Here is a 20,424-nt window from a genome sequence, read left to right on the forward strand (position 1 = left end):
GCAATTAAATTTCAAAATATTTCTAAGACTATTAATTTAATTCCCAGTCTGAACAAAAATCTGATGCATAAATTTATTAATTATAATATAATTAAACATTCCCGGATTTAATATCCGCGCAGGTAAGAAATTTACAAGCAATTTTATCTAAAATGATAAAATTAAATTATCAAAACAAATTCCAGAACTTAAGTTCAAATTAATAAATCAACCACGTAGGAATTTTCAGTTCAATTGAATAAATATGGATTAATTATCGCAAAACTAAGATGAGTCCCCAAAAGAATTCCTACGAGCAACTCAGTCTCAATTGCGCCAAAGATAAATAAATAAATTTGCAATAAATAATATAATGTTAATAAATAATAATTCAATTGTTCATAATAAATATCCAATAAAATAATCAACAAAAATTTGCGTACTTAAAATGGACGCCAAATATTCGTTAGTAGTTTATCGTTTTGACCTCGGGTACGGATTAACTACGTTGTAAAATTTAACCGACGCTTGACTAGAATTCGTGAGAAGACAAATGGAAATATTTTGTAAAAAATTTTACCTTTGGTTTTTATTTTATTAAATCGTTCAATAAAATATTTACAATTTAAAACTGTTTTCAGATGTTCAAAATGTTAATAAATAATTGAGTAAATTAGTTTTAAACAATTAAATTCTCACGAAATTTACACTACAAGGTCTCTGAGTGATGTTCGGGTAATAATCCCCGTGAAGACCACGCAGCACCGACTAACGAATATTAATTAAATGCAATTAAATAATTATTGAATTATTACCAATTAAATAAATAATAATTAATTAATCAGAATATTAAAAAGAGAAAAGGTGAAGTGAACCGAGTATAAAACCCGTGGTCCACTTCCCGCCCACGGAGTAATTTTTAGATACCTGAGTAATTATCGATGAACGATCGAACTCCCTGTTGAACCTCTGGTGGTTGTCGGTTTCCTCCGAGAATTGAATTTCTTCTCCATGTCACTTATTCGGCAGCTAGATCACTTCTGACTTTTGCAATGCACTGCTCACCTACTATAACCCCATAGCTACCCCCTCTTACTTGCTATAACGGGCCCGAAGACCGAGACGCGCCAATGCTGTATCGAAACATTATCGATATCTGATGATTTATCGACTCAGGGTAATTTACCCTGTTACAAGGCATTAAGCGTCGACTAGGTCATTCTCATCGATCCAGAGAATGCACTGTAACAGGGTAAAATTACCCTGAATCGATAAGGCACCAGAGATCGATAACTATTCGATGCAGCACTGGTGCATCTCGATCTTCGGGCCTAAAGAGAGAGTGGGAGGGGGGGGGTAGTTTGGGGTTTTTATATAGGAGAGCCGTGCAAGGCATCAGGGAGAAGTAGTGTAACCGCCAGACAGTGTGCCACAGAAATCAAGAGGGACTGATCCCCGGAGTAGTTACCTATCGACAGAAACCAATAACATCTAGGACTTCAATCTCCAGTAGTGAGTTAGATCGTCGTATATTCAAAAAGGTATCAATAATTACTCTGTGGGCTAGGAGTGGCCCGCGGGGTTTATACTCAGTTTACTTCTCCTCTGATTAATTGTTCATAATTATTTAATTTGTAATAATTCAATAATTATTTGATTGTAATTGATTTATATTCATTAGTTGGTGTTAAGCGTCCTTCAAGGGGATTTATACCTGAAGACTGCTCAAGGACCTTGCGATGTTAATTTGTCGTGAGAATTTATTTTATTAATTTACTCGATTAATTGTTAATAATTTTGAATATCTGAAAAATCGTTTTAGTTGCATTTATTTTATTTAATAAAATAAAAACCGTATAATAAATTCTTCGAGAAAATTTCTTTGTCTTCTCACGGATCAGTCAAGCGTCGGTCGAATTGTACAACGCAGTTAACTTGTACCCAAGGTCAAACTTTACTACGCATTCACGAATATTGGCGTCCATTTTGAGCGCACTAATTCCTGGCGATTATTTTTACTCGATAATTTATTCAGAACAATTGAATTATTATTGATTAATATTATTTATTACAAGGAAATATTTATTTAACATTATATTATTTATTGAGAATTGATTTACTGAGATTTCGACGTAATTAAGACTGATTTACCCGTGGATAATTTTCGTTAATTTATTTTTAAATTGAGATAAATTATTTAATAATTATTTATTTAATCGGAAAATTCCACATGGTTATTTTATATATTGAACTTAAGTTACTGAATTTATTTTGATAATTAAATTTATTATTTTATTAAAATTATTTATAAAAGTATTTATCAGCGTGGATATCAAATCCAAGAATATTTAGTTAAAATGATATGATGAGATTTCTAAGAATTCGTTTTATTGATGCGTCGAATTTTAGTTTAGATTTTTGGAGATTAAAGTGTTAGTCGTGGAAAGAATTTTGTAATTCAATTACTGGCTTATGACTGAAGAAATTTTAATTCGAATTTAAAATGATAAATTTTGTGTATTAAAATTGATAATAATTAATTTTTGTAAATAATGTAAAGTAAATTCAGAGTGTGTGGAGATGTGTGGGTTATGTGTGTGAAGATTTACAGGGTATGTGTGTGAGCTACAGTCAGTCTCAGTTTACGTTGCGTTCACTAGGCTGAGGCTCCTGTAGCTCGGAGTTGTTGATGAGCCCTCGTGCACTGATGTTTTTGTACGAGGTGTCTTGTTGATAGTTAAAAGTTTAGTTTTGTCAAGTTAATCTGGTTAGCCGTTAGTTAGGCTATAATGTTAGGTTTAATCTGGTTAGCCATTAATTAGGCTGTAGTGTTAGGTTCAATCTGGTCAGCCGTTAGTTAGGCTGTAGTGTTAGGTCGTTTAGTGAGTTAAGCTATTACGTTTTCTGCTTGTTGATGTTTTGCCAGGTAGAGGACTAGCAGCATTGTTAAGGCGTTAGTTAGTTAAGAAATTTCGTTCTCTACTTATCGATGAATCTCTGAGTGAAGAATTAATACTGTAGTTTTAAGTTGGTTATAGTGTGAGTGTGAGTGTGCGCAACTTGTTAATTAATTTTGTTAATAAACTTTTGGATCCATTGTTAAATAAAAATTTATTTATTTCAGATCACCTTCCTCCACTCTCTCTCCCTGTAAGATAAGCTCAGCTCTGGTTCCGGTTCCAGGAACCGTTATTAAAAATTCTGGTGGCGCCATTTTATTTATTAATTTAGATTTCAGTTTTGTTTAGTTTATTGTTTAATTAAATAAATTTAAAGGGCCGATTGAGCGGAAAAAAAACCGTTACAGCACTAAAGCGGCCAATCAAGCAAGTCGACCTCAATCTGCCTGAACATCCTGGTAATGTCAGTAGTGAATTCAATCCCGTCGCAGCGGATTCTCAATATAACGTCAAAGATGTCGACTTGTGTTTTAAGTCCTGCATGGAGAATGTCGTTCAGCGAAATTTATGTAGATGTTGCACAGAAACCGTTGAACACTGTGCGGAGTTTTGTAGTGGTGCTGTCAAGCTTTAGTACTCAATGGTGAGGCAAGAAGTAAGCGTTGGCGGGCAGGTCATTGAGCGGAACACGAACTATGTCGCCTAGTTATATGTATTCTGCCACGAAGGAGCGATACCCGTCGGAATATAATTTATCACGCAACTGGTGCGTTATTAATCTGCGGAGTGTCTTCATAGCTGCCTTGGTAGAGTCGCCAAGTTGATTCTCGGGGGCTTTAAGCGGTAATCTCACTACATAACGTGCATCAGGTAGTCGATAATGCGTTTAACAAAAGTAAACTTCACATTCGTCTTCTTCAGCTGAGTTGATCATCGATATACCTGATGGAGCCTCTTTCTGTTCCCAAAATTTCGCGATAGCGTCTTGTAATAATATGTTCAATGACGTATATAATACTGCGTGTGATGTTGAAGCGTGCTTAGCGGTAATGGCTCCATAGACTATCCAACCAAGCGTGGTGGATTGCGCTATAGGTGATTCGCGTGGTCTTCGTCTTATCTCAGCGTTGATGATCTGTGCAGCTGTTGATGCACCTAGGATAATGTCTACAGGACGCGGCTGTAGATACGGCGTATCAACGAGCTTGATGTTTTCAAGATGCGGCAATTTCAGATCAGCGATCAAGAACGATGGGAGGTTTATTGTCACAATTGGTAGAATATGCATGCTGACTCGTATAAAAGCGGAAGTACACAGTGAGTGAAGTTCGATAATGCTCACACCAAGTGAACTTCCAGCGTGACATTGCCAATGCTCTTGAGCATGACCTTGTAGCGTTGTAGCGGTTGTCCAAGCTTTTTGAAAAGCGCGTGTCGCATGAATGAGAGCTCTCAACCTTGATCGATCTAAACTCTTGCGATAATTGGATTGCCACGATGCGGAAGGACTTGGACTAAAGCAGTAGCGAGTAATATTTGAGCGAATAGCGGATCTTGTGCGGAAGTTTGTGGCTGCGGCAAAGATAGTGTTGCTGGTGCGTCGAAATGGATGAAAGTGTGGTCACGTTGACAACATTTTCTGCAATCATGAGCGGTCTTGCAGGCTGCGACGCAATGCGTAGAACGAGTAATAAAACTTTACAGTACACGCGATTGGAGCGTCAAACTCGATAGCGAAGTTATTTTAGGCCCGAAGTCGAGTTTTCGGTCAAATAATCGGAAAGTTCAGCGTACCAGTGTACGAAGGACCACCAGGAGCAGCACCCGATGTGCTCAGCGAAGCTCCCGACACTCGACTCTTCCTAGCGGATATTAACTTCATTCACACTTTACTATCAGCAGTGACGAGACTTAATTGATACAGAACCAGACTGGTATGGCTCGAGGGACCAAATGTTAAATTTTTTATTCCTTTTTATAGCTTCTTTCTCAATCCTTTCCTACCAATATGCTGTTAAGTGAATGTGGAACGCTTCACGTAATAATTACCGTAACTCCTACTCTTTCCCGCTTCACAGCATTATTTATATTTATAAAAATGCTTACCGTAAGATGAACGGTGTGGCTTAATGTATATAGAATAAGCGATAGGAAATTTAGTATAGACCGGATAGCTCAAATGGTAGAGTAGCCGACATGTCTTCGGAAGGTTCTGGGTTCGAATCCCAGTCCGAGCTATCTATTAATTTTTTTCTCGCATATTATATAAACTCACATTAAGATGATCCTCTCCACATTCCTTTCTCAATCATTTCCTACCAATATCCTGTTACGTGAATGTGGAACGCTTCACGTAATAATTACCGTAACTCCTATTCTTTCCCGCTTCACAGCATTATTTATATTTGTAAAAATGCTGTAAAGCGGGAAAGAATAGGAGTTACGGTAATTATTACGTGAAGCGTTCCACATTCACGTAACAGGATATTGGTAGGAAAGGATTGAGAAAGGAATTTGGAGAGGATGATCTTAATGTGAGTTTATAGAATATGCGAGAAAAAATTATTAGATAGCTCGGACTGGGATTCGAACCCAGAATCTTCCGACGACATGTCGGCTACTCTACCATTTGAGCTATCCGGTCTATACTAAATTTCCTTTCGCTTATATTATATACATTAAGCCACACCGTCCATCTTACGGCAAGTATTTTTACAAATATAAATAATGCTGTGAAGCGGGAAAGAATAGGAGTTACGGTAATTATTACGTGAAGCGTTCCACATTCACGTAACATGATATTAGTAGGAAAGAATTGAGAAAGGAATGTGGAGAGGATCATCTTAATGTGAGTTTATAGAATATGCGAGAAAAAATTATTAGATAGCTCGGACTGGGATTCGAACTCAGAACCTTCCGAATACATGTTGGCTACTCTACCATTTGAGCTATCCAGTCTATACTAAATTTCCTTTCGCTTATTCTATATACATTAAGCCACACCGTCCATCTTACGGTAAGCATTTTTATAAATATAAATTTATAAAATTCTATTTACAAATAATTTCCTGTGAAATTTGGAAACCCCTTAACTCAGCATCGGGCTGATTTGGCAAAAAATATAATCAAACAAATAATATTTTATTAAAATAATGTAAAGAAAGGTCGCAAATAATAGAACAAACCAAAAAAAAAATGTAAATTCATATAATAACAATAATAAGCGCCTGTCAAGTGGCGGACTCTGCTTGATACTGAGCTAGCGCTGCGTCTGAGCCCGGGAAAGATGCCGTGGGAATTTTCATTTGAAATCCTCGTGACAACATCTTAATAAAAAATCTCGAAAAGTTTATTAAGAAATAATTGAGAGGGTACCGAGATTGTTTGTCCACGTTTCAAAAAAAGAGATTTTGGGAAAAACCCACTTAAAGATTTTTTGGCTACTCTACTATAACTTTTTTTCTTTTGCAAATTACCTCATCGAATTTTAAGAGATGATTGTTGATACTCTAAGACATTGAGAAATAAAATTAAATGTTTTGCGACTTTTCGAAAATTCTCGACCACACACCTACCTTCAGACCGATTGTGTTATATTCTGATAAACATATATCTCTTCTGTCGAAATATCTCTTACTGCTATTTTTTCTGATAGCATATTTTTCAGTTCTTTATGATGTAATTTATCCAATGGCTTTTTAATCATTAAAAAGAAACGTTTCTTATTCAATCATCGTTGTCGACATTCAAGTCATTAGCGTTAAAAAGTATTATGAACAGTTTTTATATTTTACGTCAAATTGATTGTTGAATTTTTTACTGAATTTTTTTTTCCAGGTGAATGGAGTTCACTTATTTGGAACAAATCACACTGAAGTCGTTACAATTTTACGTGAGTTACCCTTGCGTGTTAGACTGGTTTGCGGTCGAAAGAAATCAATACAAGCAACATCGCGATTCATTAACATAGTTGACGAGCATGCAACTGTTGAGTCAAAGGTAATTACAATTCGGCTTAAAAAAAAAAATACCATTAACAAAAATTCTTGATACGACCTGAAAAAGATTGATCTACTTTTATGAAGCCTTATTGGTAGGCAACTTAGTTTATATACAAACAATGAGAAAGAAATTTTTCCGAAGTATGAACATCACTCGAAAAACGCACTATTTGTCAAGTATGTTATTCAAAAGGGGACTAAAAATGGTGCTGTTTGGCTACATTTGAGATATTAAATTCTATCCGCTTACTTAAAACATAATATAAGCAGTTTTATTGTCAATTTCATCAAAAGAAAAAATGCATTAGATAGATTTCTATATTCTCTACTAATAAGTTTCTCATCGTCGTACTTGTTCAAGTAAATCGTCTGACGAATAAATATACTGAGTTTTATTGGTATTCGTTTGGAACTTCATGATTCAACACCTACGAATTGCAAATTGCCTGAAAATAGTTCATCAACTGAGAGAAATGTAGATTATGTAACCGGAGGTTTTAGTATAAATTACAAAGTCGTGCTCGGATTTGTAAGCCAGTGCACTTGGCGGTCAGGAAGGCAATAAAATATATGTGAAAGTTATCTGGTTGTTCTTTTTTGCTTCGAAGACTCTGTTTTGGTGTAAACCAGTTGGATGTTTTGAGCTACACGTACAAGTACGAACAACACCCGGATGATATAAGCGATGGTTGAGTGGGCGGATGGTTATCTGGCCTCATTGGAAATTGGAAGACCTAGGGCAGGTCTTAATGAATGGTCTGTGCAGTAAGCTTTGAAGGAAGACCAGGAGGCTGGAAAGTACGGTCACCATTACATAAATATAATTCAGCCAATAATCCTTGTTTCACCGGCGTCCATTCAACATCAAGCTTGTCACTCAGCAAGTCAACAAAATCTTCGAGTACCTTCGTTTATCAGTGATTATTGTATTTGTATTTATTTGATAACTTACAGAGTCGGTGTGATTATATTACATAGAGTTTTTGTTATATGGAGTCGTATTTGTAAAGTAAACTCGTTGTAGGTGTGATACGTCCTAGGAGAATCGCAAATTATTATTGACTGCTTGCTTGTACGGTCGGACAACTGAATGCCTCTATTACGCGAGTAGCAATTAAACCTTGACGAATATCATTGGTTTAGGAATTGTTGAGTAATCAAATCAAAGAGATGACTATCAGAAGTGGTTGAAAAAAGATAAAGAATATAATAAGGAAGGATAGAAATAAAACAAGAAATTACTTACAACTCGTTCAGTAAGCTCGTGGTTTATTGTCGCACAGATACTCAGCAGATACTAATTTTGACAAGCACTTTAAAGCGGACGTTAGGGTTAGGAACTGATGGTGGAGATATTAAATATTATCTTCCTTTAGATGGTAAGTAGATTGGAAGATTCATGAAATTCAAGTGTTAATACATTAACCTAATGCTAAGCGATTGAATTGTGTTCAATTTGCTGAGAAAAAAAATATTCAACTCTTACAATGTTTCTAGTCTCGGATGTTCGCTAATCACAAAAGGTTATTGTAAAATAATTTGGACCAATTATTCAATTATCAGTTATTTATTTACGACTAAATACAATACTAAATACTAATTACAACTAGGTTTAACAATTTCAAAGCTACAAATAACTGAATCTATTTTTCATTTTTGCTAAGGAAATAATAGTACAAAGAAATTCAATGGTATCGTAACATTTTGAAAAGTGGGCTTAGGGGACATCCATTAATTACGTGAGACAATTTTGACGATTTTTCGACCCTCCCTCTTTCTTTGGTAACATGTTCAATTTCACTTGAACCCCATCTAATCTCAGCGCAGGGTGCTATTTCATTCGAGTGTTTTCCTCTCTATATCATGTAGATAATTGGGCTTACAGGATTGAAAGTCTTGCCTATAGTTACTTCGGTGTTGGCTCGATGGTTTCTCCAGCGAACGCACTTGAAAAACCCGGGATTATCATCATGCGCGCGCGTAAATGTGTGTGTGTGTGTGTGTGTGTGTGTGTGTGTGTGTGTATGTGTGTATGTGTGCTTAAACTCCTCATAACTTATGAATGACTCCAACGAATAAAACGTGGTTAGCAGCATCTGAGAAAATTTTACTGCCACAAAATTTTATGTACGCTTGAATCAATTTAACGCTAACGATTTTGAGCTTAGTTTGGGCGTTTCCGGTGAAAATTCAAAATTTGGCCGGAAGTGCCTAATTAAATCTCTTGGTAAAAATCCTATAAATAATCAAATAAATCCTCTCACCCCGAAATATCTCAAGAAATGCCCAAGCACAGCTGCTGTTAAAAGTGGAACTCAAATTTCCAATTCTAAAAGGTTCTCCACGGAAGTTATATTTTGGCACACCCTAATATATATATATATATATATATATATATATATATATATATATATATATATATATATATATATGGATGCGTGTAAACGTACGTGTGTGTGTACGGGTGTATATGTGTGTGTGCATGTGCGCCTGTGTATGCACCTGTGTGTGTAGGTGTAATTTTTTGTATGTGGGTGTAATTTTTTTGCGAGTGCTGATAACTACAGATATGTATGATCGTATGTGTGTGTGTGTGTGTTCGTTAGAGTTATTTTGTGTACTTTTGCTCGCAATTGTGCAATAATTATCGGTTAATTGATAAAAATAATAACAATGACAATGATAATAATAATAATTATTGCATTTTAACTTTTCAATTTAGTAATTTCCATAAGTATTATGCTAATAATTTAATGAATAAGTTAGCTATTATAAATAATAATAATAATAATAATAATAATAATAATAATAATATTTACAGTTGAAATTGCTTTTCTAGCAGTTTTCATAAGTATTTTAAAAATTAATATTTCAATTATTTATTAATTTAATTATAAAAACAATAATTGTAATTGCAATTAAAATTGGTTTTTCAACAATTATTATAAGTAGTTTGCAAATTATTTATGCGTAAATTATAATAAATTATTATTTGTGTAAATAATAGTAATGAGATGTAAAATTTCTTCTCTAGCAATTTTCACAAGTATTTTGCAAATAAATAATGATTTATGTGTCAATTTTAAAACATGATACTAATTTGTAAAATTTAAATTGCTTTTCTAGCAATTTTATAAGTATTTTGACAATTGATAATTAAATAATTCATTAGCTCGCTAATAAAATTAATGATAATTATTGCAAGTAAAGTTGCTTTTCTAGCAATTTTTGTAAGTAGTTTGCAAATAAAAAATAATGAATGTGTTAATTAATAAAAATAAAAATAATTATTGCAAGTAATATTGCTATTTTAGCAATTTTTATAAGTATTTTGAAAATTAATAATTAAACAATTAATTAGTTTGTCAATGAAAACAATAATAATGATAATTGTAATTAAAATAGCTATTTTAGTCATTTTTATACGTAGCTTGCAAATAAATAATAATTTAAGTGTCAATAAATAAAATTAATAATAATTACTGCGAGTAATGTTGCTTTTTAGCAATTTCTATGAGTAGTTTGCGGACAAAAAATCATTAATGTGTTAATTAATGAGAATAAAGATAACTATTGCAAGTATGCTTGCTTTTCTCGCAATTTTTATAAGTAGTTTGCAAATTAATAATTCATTAATGTGTTAATTCATGAAATTAATAATAATTATTACAAGTAAAGTTGCTTTCTGATTAAATTTCTTAAGTATTTCGAAAATACACAATATTAAATAATTATTTAGTTCGTTAATAAAAACAATAACAATAATAATTGCTATTGAAATTTTTTTTTTAGATGTTTTCATACGTAGTTCGCAAACTCATAATAATTAATGTGTTGATAAATAAAAATAAAAATATCAATAATCGAATAATTTATTAATTTGTTCGTAACAATAATAATAATAATAATTTCAAGTTAAATTTCTCTTGTAGCCATTTTCGTTAGTATTTTAAAAATTATTAATCAAATATTTAATTAGATCGCTAATGAAAACAATAAGACTAATGATTCTTATCAAAATTACTTCTTACTAATTTTATAAGTATTTTCATATTTAATAATCAAATAATTAATAAGTTCACTAATAAGAACGATAATCATAATATTTGCAATTAAAATTGCTTTTTTAGCAATTTTTGTAAGTAGTTTGCAAATTAATAATAATTAAAATGTCAATAAATAAAATTAAGAATAATATTGCGAGTGAAGTTGCTTTTCTAGCAATTTTTATAAGTAGTTTGCGGAAAAATAATAATTAATGTGTTAATAAATAAAAATAAAAATAATTATTGCAAGTAAAATTGCTTCTTTAACAGTTTTTATTAGTATTTTGTAAACTCATATTTAAATAATTAATTAGTTCGCTTATAAAAATAACAAAAATCGCAAAATTGTAATTGTAATTATTTTTTTAGTAATTTTTATAAGTATTTTGTAAATTACTAATAATTAATGTGTTAATTAATTAAAGTTATAATAATTGTTACAAGCAAAATTGGTTTTCTAACAATTTTTATTGGTATTTTGAAAGTCAATAGTTAAATAATTTTTTAATTCGCTAATAACAATAATAATAATAATAATAATAATAATAATAATAATAATAATAATAATAATAAAAATTTTCTTGTAGCGAATTTCGTAAGTATTTTAAAAATTTTTAATAAAATAATTAATTAGATCGCTAATGAAAACACTAACAATAAGAATTGCAATTAAAATTGCTTTTTTAGAAATTTTATAAGCAGTCTGCAAATAAATAATAAATTAATGTGTTAATCAATGAAATTAGTAATAATTATTGCAAGTAAAGTTGCTTCTTTAGCAATTTTATATGTACTTTGTAAATAAATAATAATTAAGGTGTCAATAAATAAAGTTAATAATAATTATTGCAAGTAATATTGTTTTTCTAGCAATTTTCATAAGTATCTTGCAAATTAATAATAAAATAATTAATTAGTTAACGAATAAAACTAAAAATATCAACAATTATTCGAGCAGATGCTCAAAATGTCCGCCGTTTTGTTGAATACAGAGATGGCAACGTTCAATCAAGTTTCTTCTTGTCTCAGCCAACATTTCTGCAGACACCGTCGTTTGCGTTGCCATAATCCGCGCCATTGTTTCCATCTGGTCAGCAGGCTCGTCGACGTACACTTCCGCTTTGAAATGACCCCACAAGAAGAAATCCAGCGGTGTCAAGTCCGGTGATCTTGGAGGCTATCTCAGTGGACCATTCCTGCCAAACCAGCGGTCATGGAACTGTCCATTAAGGAAGTCCCTGACGGCAAGAGTAGAATGGGTTGGCGCTCCACCATGCTGGAACCACTGCGGCTGCTCCAGTGCTTGTCTTTGTAGCGGCACCGGCAATGTTTCGCGGAGAAATAAAAGATATTGGCCACCCTATTAAATATAAATTTGGTCAATTGTGTCGTTTCATTAATTAAGGGGCAACACCACTGTGACGATCGAAAAAAAGAGGCAATTTTCGGGAATTTTTTTGGCAGAGAAAGTAAAAGGAACTTAGGGATCGGATTTCCTTTATTTTATTAAGGGTACATTAAAGATTAATACCCTAAATTTTTATTGAAAAATATTTAATTATTACAAAGTTATTAATAATCTCGTAGAGCACTAGAAAAATTTTTCCCTCCATGGTCGGTTCGATAACTCAAAAAAGGATCATCTGAAAATAAAAACTCAGATTGCATTTTAATCAGTTAGGATATAGTTATCGTCACACGTACGGAATTTTAAAAATTTTAATTTTTTAACGAATGGCGACTGAATGAAAATTTTCTCACGATTCTTACTGTTTTTTCTTTTTTTGTTTTAACCCGGCTAAAAAAATCTTAAAAATAAAAATTTGTTAAATTCCGTAAGTGCGACAATAACTGTATCCTAACTGATTAAAAAGCGATTGGGGTTTTTATTTTCAGATGATCCGTTTTTGAGTTATTGAACAGACAATGGAGGGGGAAATTTTTTTTAGTGCTCTATGAGATAGTTTAGGGGGAACACCACTGTGATAATCGAGAAAAAGAGGTGATTTTCGGGAATTTTTTTGACAGGGAAAATACAGGAATTTAGAGATCGGATTTTTTTTATTTGATTAAGGATACATTAAAGATTATTACCCTAAATTTTAATTAAAAAATATTTAATTATTACAAAGTTATTAACAATCTCGTAGAGCACTAGAAAAAATTTCTCCCTTTATGGTCGGTTCGATAACTCAAAAACGGATCATCTGAAAATAAAAACGCAAATTGCTTTTCAATCAGTAAGGATGTAGTTATCGTCGCACGTACAGAATTTTAAAAATTTGTATTTTAAAGATTTTTTTAGCCGGATTAAAACAAAAAAAACAGTAAGAATAGTGAGAAAATTTTTAATCAGTCGCCATTTTTTGAAAAATTAAAATTTTCACAATTCTGTACGTGCGACGATAACTACATCCTCACTGATTAAAAAGAAATTTGGGTTTTTATTTTCAGATGATCCGTTTTTGAGTTATCGAACCGACCATGAAGGGGAAAATTTTTTCTAGTGCTCTACGAGATCGTTAATAACTTTGTAATAATTAAATATTTTTCGATAAAAATGTAGGGTCATAATTATTAATGTACCCTTAATTAAATTAAAAACATTTGATTCCCTAATTCCTTTATTTTCCCTGTCAAAAAAATTTCCGAAAATCACCTTTTTTTTTTTCGATCGTCAAAGTCGTGTTCCCCCTTTAATAAAATATTTCTTAAAAGTTTTTAACTTACGTCCATGTTCTCCAGTAGATGATACAGCAGCACTTGATCACCAATGATGCCACCCCACATGTTCATTTTCCACTTATTTTGGAAATTTCGATTGACAGTTTCCCGCGGATTTTCCTCCGCGTAATAGTGCGTATTATGCTGATTGAAACATCCTTCCCGTTTGAACAAGGATTCATCAGTCCACAATACGCTGCGGAGGGAATCCGGGTTCTTTTCGTCTCATCGGATGATTAAATTGCAAAAAGTTAACCTTAATGCATAATCACCAGGTTCCAGTCTCTGGACTTTCCGCTTGTGGTAGGGATGGAGGTTTTCACCACGGGTGATCCTGTTGATCGTCGTTTAGGAGATGTGAAGACGTCGTTCGAGTTTGCGGGTACTGGTCCCAGGGTTCGCTCGAACCTCGTCGAGAACAAGCTCCTCGTTCTGAACGTTCCGTACATCACGGGGACGGCCAATTCGTTCCACGTTCGCAGGTAAAACGTTACCGGTATCACGCAATCGATTGATAGCGCGCAAAATGACGTTGTGGCTGAGATGATGTTCTCGGTTAGGGAACATCTCACGATACTGCCTTGATGTTGCCTCGGCGTTTCGACCACACTCGCCATACAAAATTATCATCTCCACGTACTCGGCAGCGGTGTAAACTGGCATTTTTAATAAACTGTCACTAACTGATCACAGAAGAAACTAACAGTAATAAACAAATTGCAGAGATACACGAAAAAAACAATTGCAATCTAAGCGAACTAAAAAAAGAAGGTAAGGGCTAAACAAACGTTTGCAAAATTCCGAGAAATACAGGATATTTAAATAAAACGAGAGAGTTTATAAATTACTTACGAGTAACGAAGACGTCGAAAGCAACGGACTTCATTTATTCAACAATACGAAACATAATAATAATATTACTTGATGAGATAAAAGTAATGTTTAAATTTTTTTTTAATGAAAAATAATCCCTTTTCGCAAATATCTATCCAAATATTTCCTCGCTCCAAATTTAAAGATTCAAAGTAATTAACAAATAAATAAAAGCCAAATATTAATTATTAATCATTCTCTTTCGATGGTCCTTAATTATCGGCTCAAGATAAAAAATTGCGAGAAATGCAATTTTAATTGCAATTATTATTATTATTGTTTTTATTATCGAACTTATTAACTAATTGATTATTTATTCGCGAAATACTTATAAAAACAGCTCGAAAAGCAACTTTACTCGCAAAAATTTTGATTATTTTAATTAATTAACACATTAATTATTAGTAATTTGTAAAATACTTATAAAAATTACTAAAAAAACGAATTTATTTGCAATTTTGCGATTATTGTTATTTTTATTAGCGAACTAATTAATTATTCAATTATTAACTTGCAAAATACTTATACAATTGTTAGAAAAGCAACTTAACTCGCAATAATTATTGTTAATTTTATTGATTAACACATTAGTTTATTACTAATAAATTATTGCTAAAAAAGCAATTTTAACTTTAATTATTGTTGTTAATATTTTTATTATCGAACTTATTGACTCATCAATCATTTATTTGCGCAATACCCATGAAAATTGCTCAAAGAGCAACTTTACTTGCAATAATTATTATTCTTTTTATTGATTAACACATTAAGTATTAGTAATTTTCAAAATACTAATAAAAATTACTAAAAAAACAATTATAATTACAATTTTCTGATTATTGTTATTTTTAATAGCAAACTAATCAATTACTTGAATATTGATTTGCAAAATACTAATAAAAGTTGTTAGAAAATCAATTTTACGTGCAATAAGAATTTTTATTTTTATTTATTAACACATTTATTATTATTAGTTTGCGAACTACTTATGAAAATATCTAGAAAAAAAATTTTAATAGCAATTATTATTGTTATTGTTTTCATTAACGAACTGAAGAATTATTTAATTTTTTGTATTTTCAAAATACTTAAGAAATTTATTCGAAAAGCAACTTTACTTGCAATAATCATTATTAATTTTATTAATTAACTAATTAATTAATTATTTATTTGCAAACTACTTATAAAAATTGCTAGAAAAGCAACTTTACTCGCAACATTATTATTAATTTTATTTATTGACATTTTAATTATTATTTATTTGCAAGGTTCTTTTTGGCCTGCTTATACTCGCTCGAAAGTAGTTCTTGATTGGGGGAGAGTTCCGCAACTCTCGTTGCTAGCTGACGTAGTTTGTGGCATTTTTTCCGGAGTTTTACTATGTCTGGTGACCACCAGTACGCCGGCCTGTGGAAACTCCGTTTTTTTTAGTCGTGGCATAGAAGCGTCACATGCGGCAGCAATCTTCTTCATCGTGTTTAGCACTGCTTTTTCCGTCTCGCTGCACGGGACTTGGTGTTGTTGCCAGGACTAGGTGTTGGTGCCTGGGTATGTCGGACTCAGAAGACAATATTATTTTGCAACAATACCGACTAAACATCCTCCTCTCTCGTTTCCCTATAGATGTTACAGGAAAGACTGGATCAGGACCGCGTTAGCATTACTTCAATCCAGTCCATGTTGTGCCTCACGACACCTACTTCTTGTTATTACTGGTTTCTAATCCTTTTCTGCGATTTTTTCTTTCAAGAGACGCTGCGCGTAGGCTACTACAGCTGTCCAGTTTTCTTCTTTTTTGATCATGCAGGTTACCAAGCTCTCAGGGGAGAGCGCGGTGCCCATTGTTTCTTCGGTGCAGATTCCATCGTCCTTCCATCGATCACACTCGAAAAACGTGTGCTCGGCGTTGTCAATTTTGTCTGGACAGTATTTGCACGTTGGTGTGCTGTGCAAACCCATCTTGAATAGATAGGCATTAAACTGCCCATGTCCCGTTAGTAGCTGGGTCAGAAAGAAGTCCGTGTCCCCGTGCTTCCGAGAAAGCCAGATGTTGATGTTTGGGATCAGTCGCGCTGTCCATCTGCCTGTCTCTCCCGACGACCATCGGTCCTGCCACTCTTGCTGCGTTTCCGTTTTTATTCTCGTTCTTGCCTCCTTCATGTTTTCGCCACCGATTTTAGCGTCGTAGAGTCTTGCTCTCTCGAACGCTAATAGGTCGATGGGCGCAGCTCCCGCAATGACCAATACAGCCGCTTCGGAAACCGTGCGGTAGGCGCAGGCAACTCTGAGAGCGCCTCGCCGCTGCACTGCTGCTATTTTCCGCCGATAGGTTTTCTGCTTTAATATATCTGCCCTTATTTCCGCTCCATAAAGCAGTACCGAATGGACTGCTTCCAGAAGGACTCTCCTCTTTTTGGTTCTTGGTCCCATAGTATTCGTCATAATTCTTGCTAGGCTAGACACCGTCTTGCTGGCTTTCTGGCATGCACTATTGAGGTGTTCGCGGAAAGATAGTTTCTCGTCTATCATTACCCCCAGATAGCACAGGGCCCTTGTTGACGTTAGCGTGATTTCTCCCATGTCCACAGCAAATGGTTTTGGGAACCATTTTTGGCGAGTCAGAACGACCATCTCGGTTTTGTGTTTTGCGAGTTTCAGGTGGTGTTTATCGAGCCAAGTCTCGACAGCATCAATGGTTTCCCGAACGAGTAGTTCGGCCTCCTCTACGCTGTCTACTATTATCGTGGCCGCGACGTCGTCTTCAAAGCCCGTTAGCTCCACTTGCTTTGGCAACGGGATTTCCAGAAGCTCGTCGTAGTCCGCGTTCCATAGATCGGGCCCCATTATTGAGCCTTGCGGCACGCCAGCCGTTATGGCGTATTCTTGTGGACCTTCCGTGGTTTCTGCTATCAGCTTCTATCGTCAAGGTAGTTGTCGACTAGTGCCAGATTCTCCGGCTCCACGTCAAATCTGTGCTCCAGGGCGTCCAAAATATCTCTCCAATTTGCGCTGTTAAAGGCATTTCTAATGTCTAGCGTGAGGAGAAGACACACCTTGCGGGCTTTGAGGCTACCAGTCCATGCTTCTCTCGCTGTCGCTACGATTTTCTGGATCGCGCCGACTGTTGAACGTCCTTTCCGGAAGCCGTGTTGGTTTGCGGCAAAACCTCCAGCACGGTCTATGTCGTTGCGAAGTCTCCGTTGTATGAGCTTCTCGAGCAGTTTTCCAGCAATGTCCAGCATACAGAGTGGTCTAAACGACAAAGGTGTTATGGGGGTTCCCTTACCTTTGTCTAAGAGAACCAATCTCTGCCGTTTCCAGACCACGGGAAACGTGCCAGTTGCCAAGCATGCGTTGAAGGTGTTCAGGAGTATGTCTGGGTATTCCAGGGCTACAGTTTTGATCACCGATGCTGGGATGCCATCAGGTCCAGGTGCCTTTCCTGTTTTGAGTGACTTGGCCGCGTCTTGTAATTCCTTAGTTGTGAAGGGTGTTACTTTGCTGTTCTTAGTATAGTGTTTCTTCTCCCGCAGTGGGTGTTTGGGAAAAAGCTCCGTTACAATGCTCTCCATCAAGGCAGGAGACTTCGGCGCCTCTGGTGAAGCCTTTCCAAGTCGTTTGGCGACAATTTGGTAGGCTTTACCCCAGAGGTCATTGTCGAGATCGTTGCAGATCTCTCTCCACAGTTTCGCTTTACTTGCTTTAATGGCTCGGTTTAGCGTCTTTTTGGCCTGCTTGTACTCTTTTGAATACAAGTCCTGGCTTGGGGAGCGTTTCGTAGCTCTCGTTGCTCGGCGACGTAGCTGATGGCATATTTTTCGAAGTTCTGCTATGTCTGCTGACCACCAGTACGCTGGTCTGTGGAAGCTCTGGTTTTTCAGCCGCGGCATAGAGGCGTCACATGCGGCAGTAATTTCCTTCATCGTGTTTAGCACTGCCTTTTCCGGCTGCAGGTATCCGGTGTCGGGTTGTTCTGGAAGATAGACCAGCTTCGTGCGAGTGAAGCTTGCAATGCCTCTGGATCAAGCCTTTTGGCACTCCACTTCCGCTTAGAAACGTCGCTTTGTGAGACCGGAGTAAATACCAATCCAACGCTGAATGTCACAAACTGGTGATCACTGCTACTGTACTCTTTGGATACTGTCCAGTCTTCAATCATGTTGGCAGTCCTTGGAGTCGCTAATGAGATGTCAAGGATGGATTCTTGGTACCCTGGTCTTCTAAAGGTCGTGGTGCTCCCGGTGTTCGGCACTATGAGGTCGAGTCTAGCCACGACGTCAGCGACCTCGTTTCCTCTGGTGTCGGAGAAAGCAGCGCCCCACTCAGCCGATTTAGCGTTGAAGTCTCTGGCTACGATAACTTCGCCGTCGAACTTAGTGACCGCATCTTCTATATTTGCGAGTTTTTGTTGGAACACACTAATCCCTTCGTTAGGTGAGAGATAGACGCTCATGAAGTAGGTTGTGGGGGTTTGAATCCAGACAAAACCTGCTCCACCTCCGCTGTTGTTGACGGTAACGTTCTTTGTGTTCACAGTCCAAATTGCTGCCGTGCCCGTTTCGTCTGCGAACCATATTTTACTTTCGATGTTTAGATATTGCTCGCAGATAAAGCAGACGTCAATTTTATCTTCGAAAACACGCTGGCACAGTAGGTTTTGCGCCAAGGCGCACCTATTCAGGTTGCCTTGTAGTATGCGTGTCATTTCTGACCTTTCGTGGCTTCTGCAAGTGCTTTGCTGAACGCCTTACACGCTCCAGTGCCAGAAATATGGCATAGACTATCCTGGGCATCTTTGTCCGAAGCACAAAGGAAGCATTTCAACTTCTCCGTGCAGTTTACGGCCTTGTGGTTCTCTCCGCCACATTTGTAGCAGCACCTGCTTCTGTCTGGTCCCGCACACTGACGTGTTTGGTGTCCATAACCAAGACATTTAGAACAACGTGTTACTTTTACTACTGGGCGTATACGATAGTTCACCAAACCGATCCGTATACGGGCCTTGTCAAGGGCCTTAATCGCACTGGGCTCGTCTAGTTCGCAGAAGGCTGCCCGATTACCTCGTGGTGTGGGTTTTGTCAAATTTACCCGTTTGACGTCCAGGTTGTCAGTGAATTCACGTTTGAGTGCTTCACGGACTTCGCTCTCGGTAGAGATTTCATCTAAGTTGAGGATCTCAATCGTCGCTGTTGGTGTTAGCGTCTTGACTGTGCCGATGTTTGCAGTGGCTGCCCTTACTGCATCGGTGAATGCCTTGCTGTCTTCGGTCTTTCGAGCCATTTCAAGGAGAACGCCCCCGTGTTTCGTCTTTTTAATAGACTTTATGTCTACGCCCGTCTCGACAGGGCTTACCTTGGCCACGATTTCCTTCAGGAGATCGGCGTATGTTCGCCCTTCAGCTGGTTGAACTAGGACAGCTTTAGTTCTTGTCTTCTTTCTCCTTTGTTTCTTGGAGCCACCGCTGTTTGGCGGGTTTTGGGCTGCAGCAGCTTGAGTCACTGGCTCCTGTTCTTTCTTTTTCTTGTTTTGCCGAGTCACTTTGGTCCAGGTATCATCCCGGGCTGTCTTTTTCTGTGCTGGCTTGTCAATATCTGAGGAAGGGCTGGGCGTGGACAGCGGCCTCTTTTTGTTGCCATCTCCTTGCTGTGGTAATTTCTTAGTGGTCAGAGGTGGCTGTGATTTTTTGTTCAGACTCGGAGATGTTTGAGTCGTTGACGCCGACTTCGTTGGTGATTTGTTAGCCAGCCTATATGCCGTACTAATAGACGAAACCAATTTTCTGATTTCATGGTGGAGATTCTTTTTGTTTTTTATGAAGTCGGCTAACTCATCAATCTTGTTGCCGAGCCTCTCCATTGGTGACTGTTGGCCGGTGACGGTCGGTAGAGAGTTCATTCTTCC

General features: G+C 35.9%; 1 protein-coding gene across 1 annotated transcript in view; it reads left to right on the forward strand.

The window, feature by feature from the left end:
* LOC123275345 (patj homolog) overlaps positions 1 to 20,424 on the forward strand; it is a gene marked incomplete in the record, with an annotated part of 555,954 nt that overhangs the window by 492,116 nt on the left and 43,414 nt on the right. Inside the window, 1 exon segment of the mRNA XM_044743428.1 lies at positions 6,717 to 6,878. Within this exon segment, the coding sequence (XP_044599363.1) occupies positions 6,717 to 6,878 (162 nt within the window).

The sequence above is a fragment of the Cotesia glomerata genome, linkage group LG1 (genome assembly GCF_020080835.1).
Source record: "Cotesia glomerata isolate CgM1 linkage group LG1, MPM_Cglom_v2.3, whole genome shotgun sequence".
Classification (NCBI taxonomy): Eukaryota; Metazoa; Arthropoda; class Insecta; order Hymenoptera; family Braconidae; genus Cotesia; species Cotesia glomerata.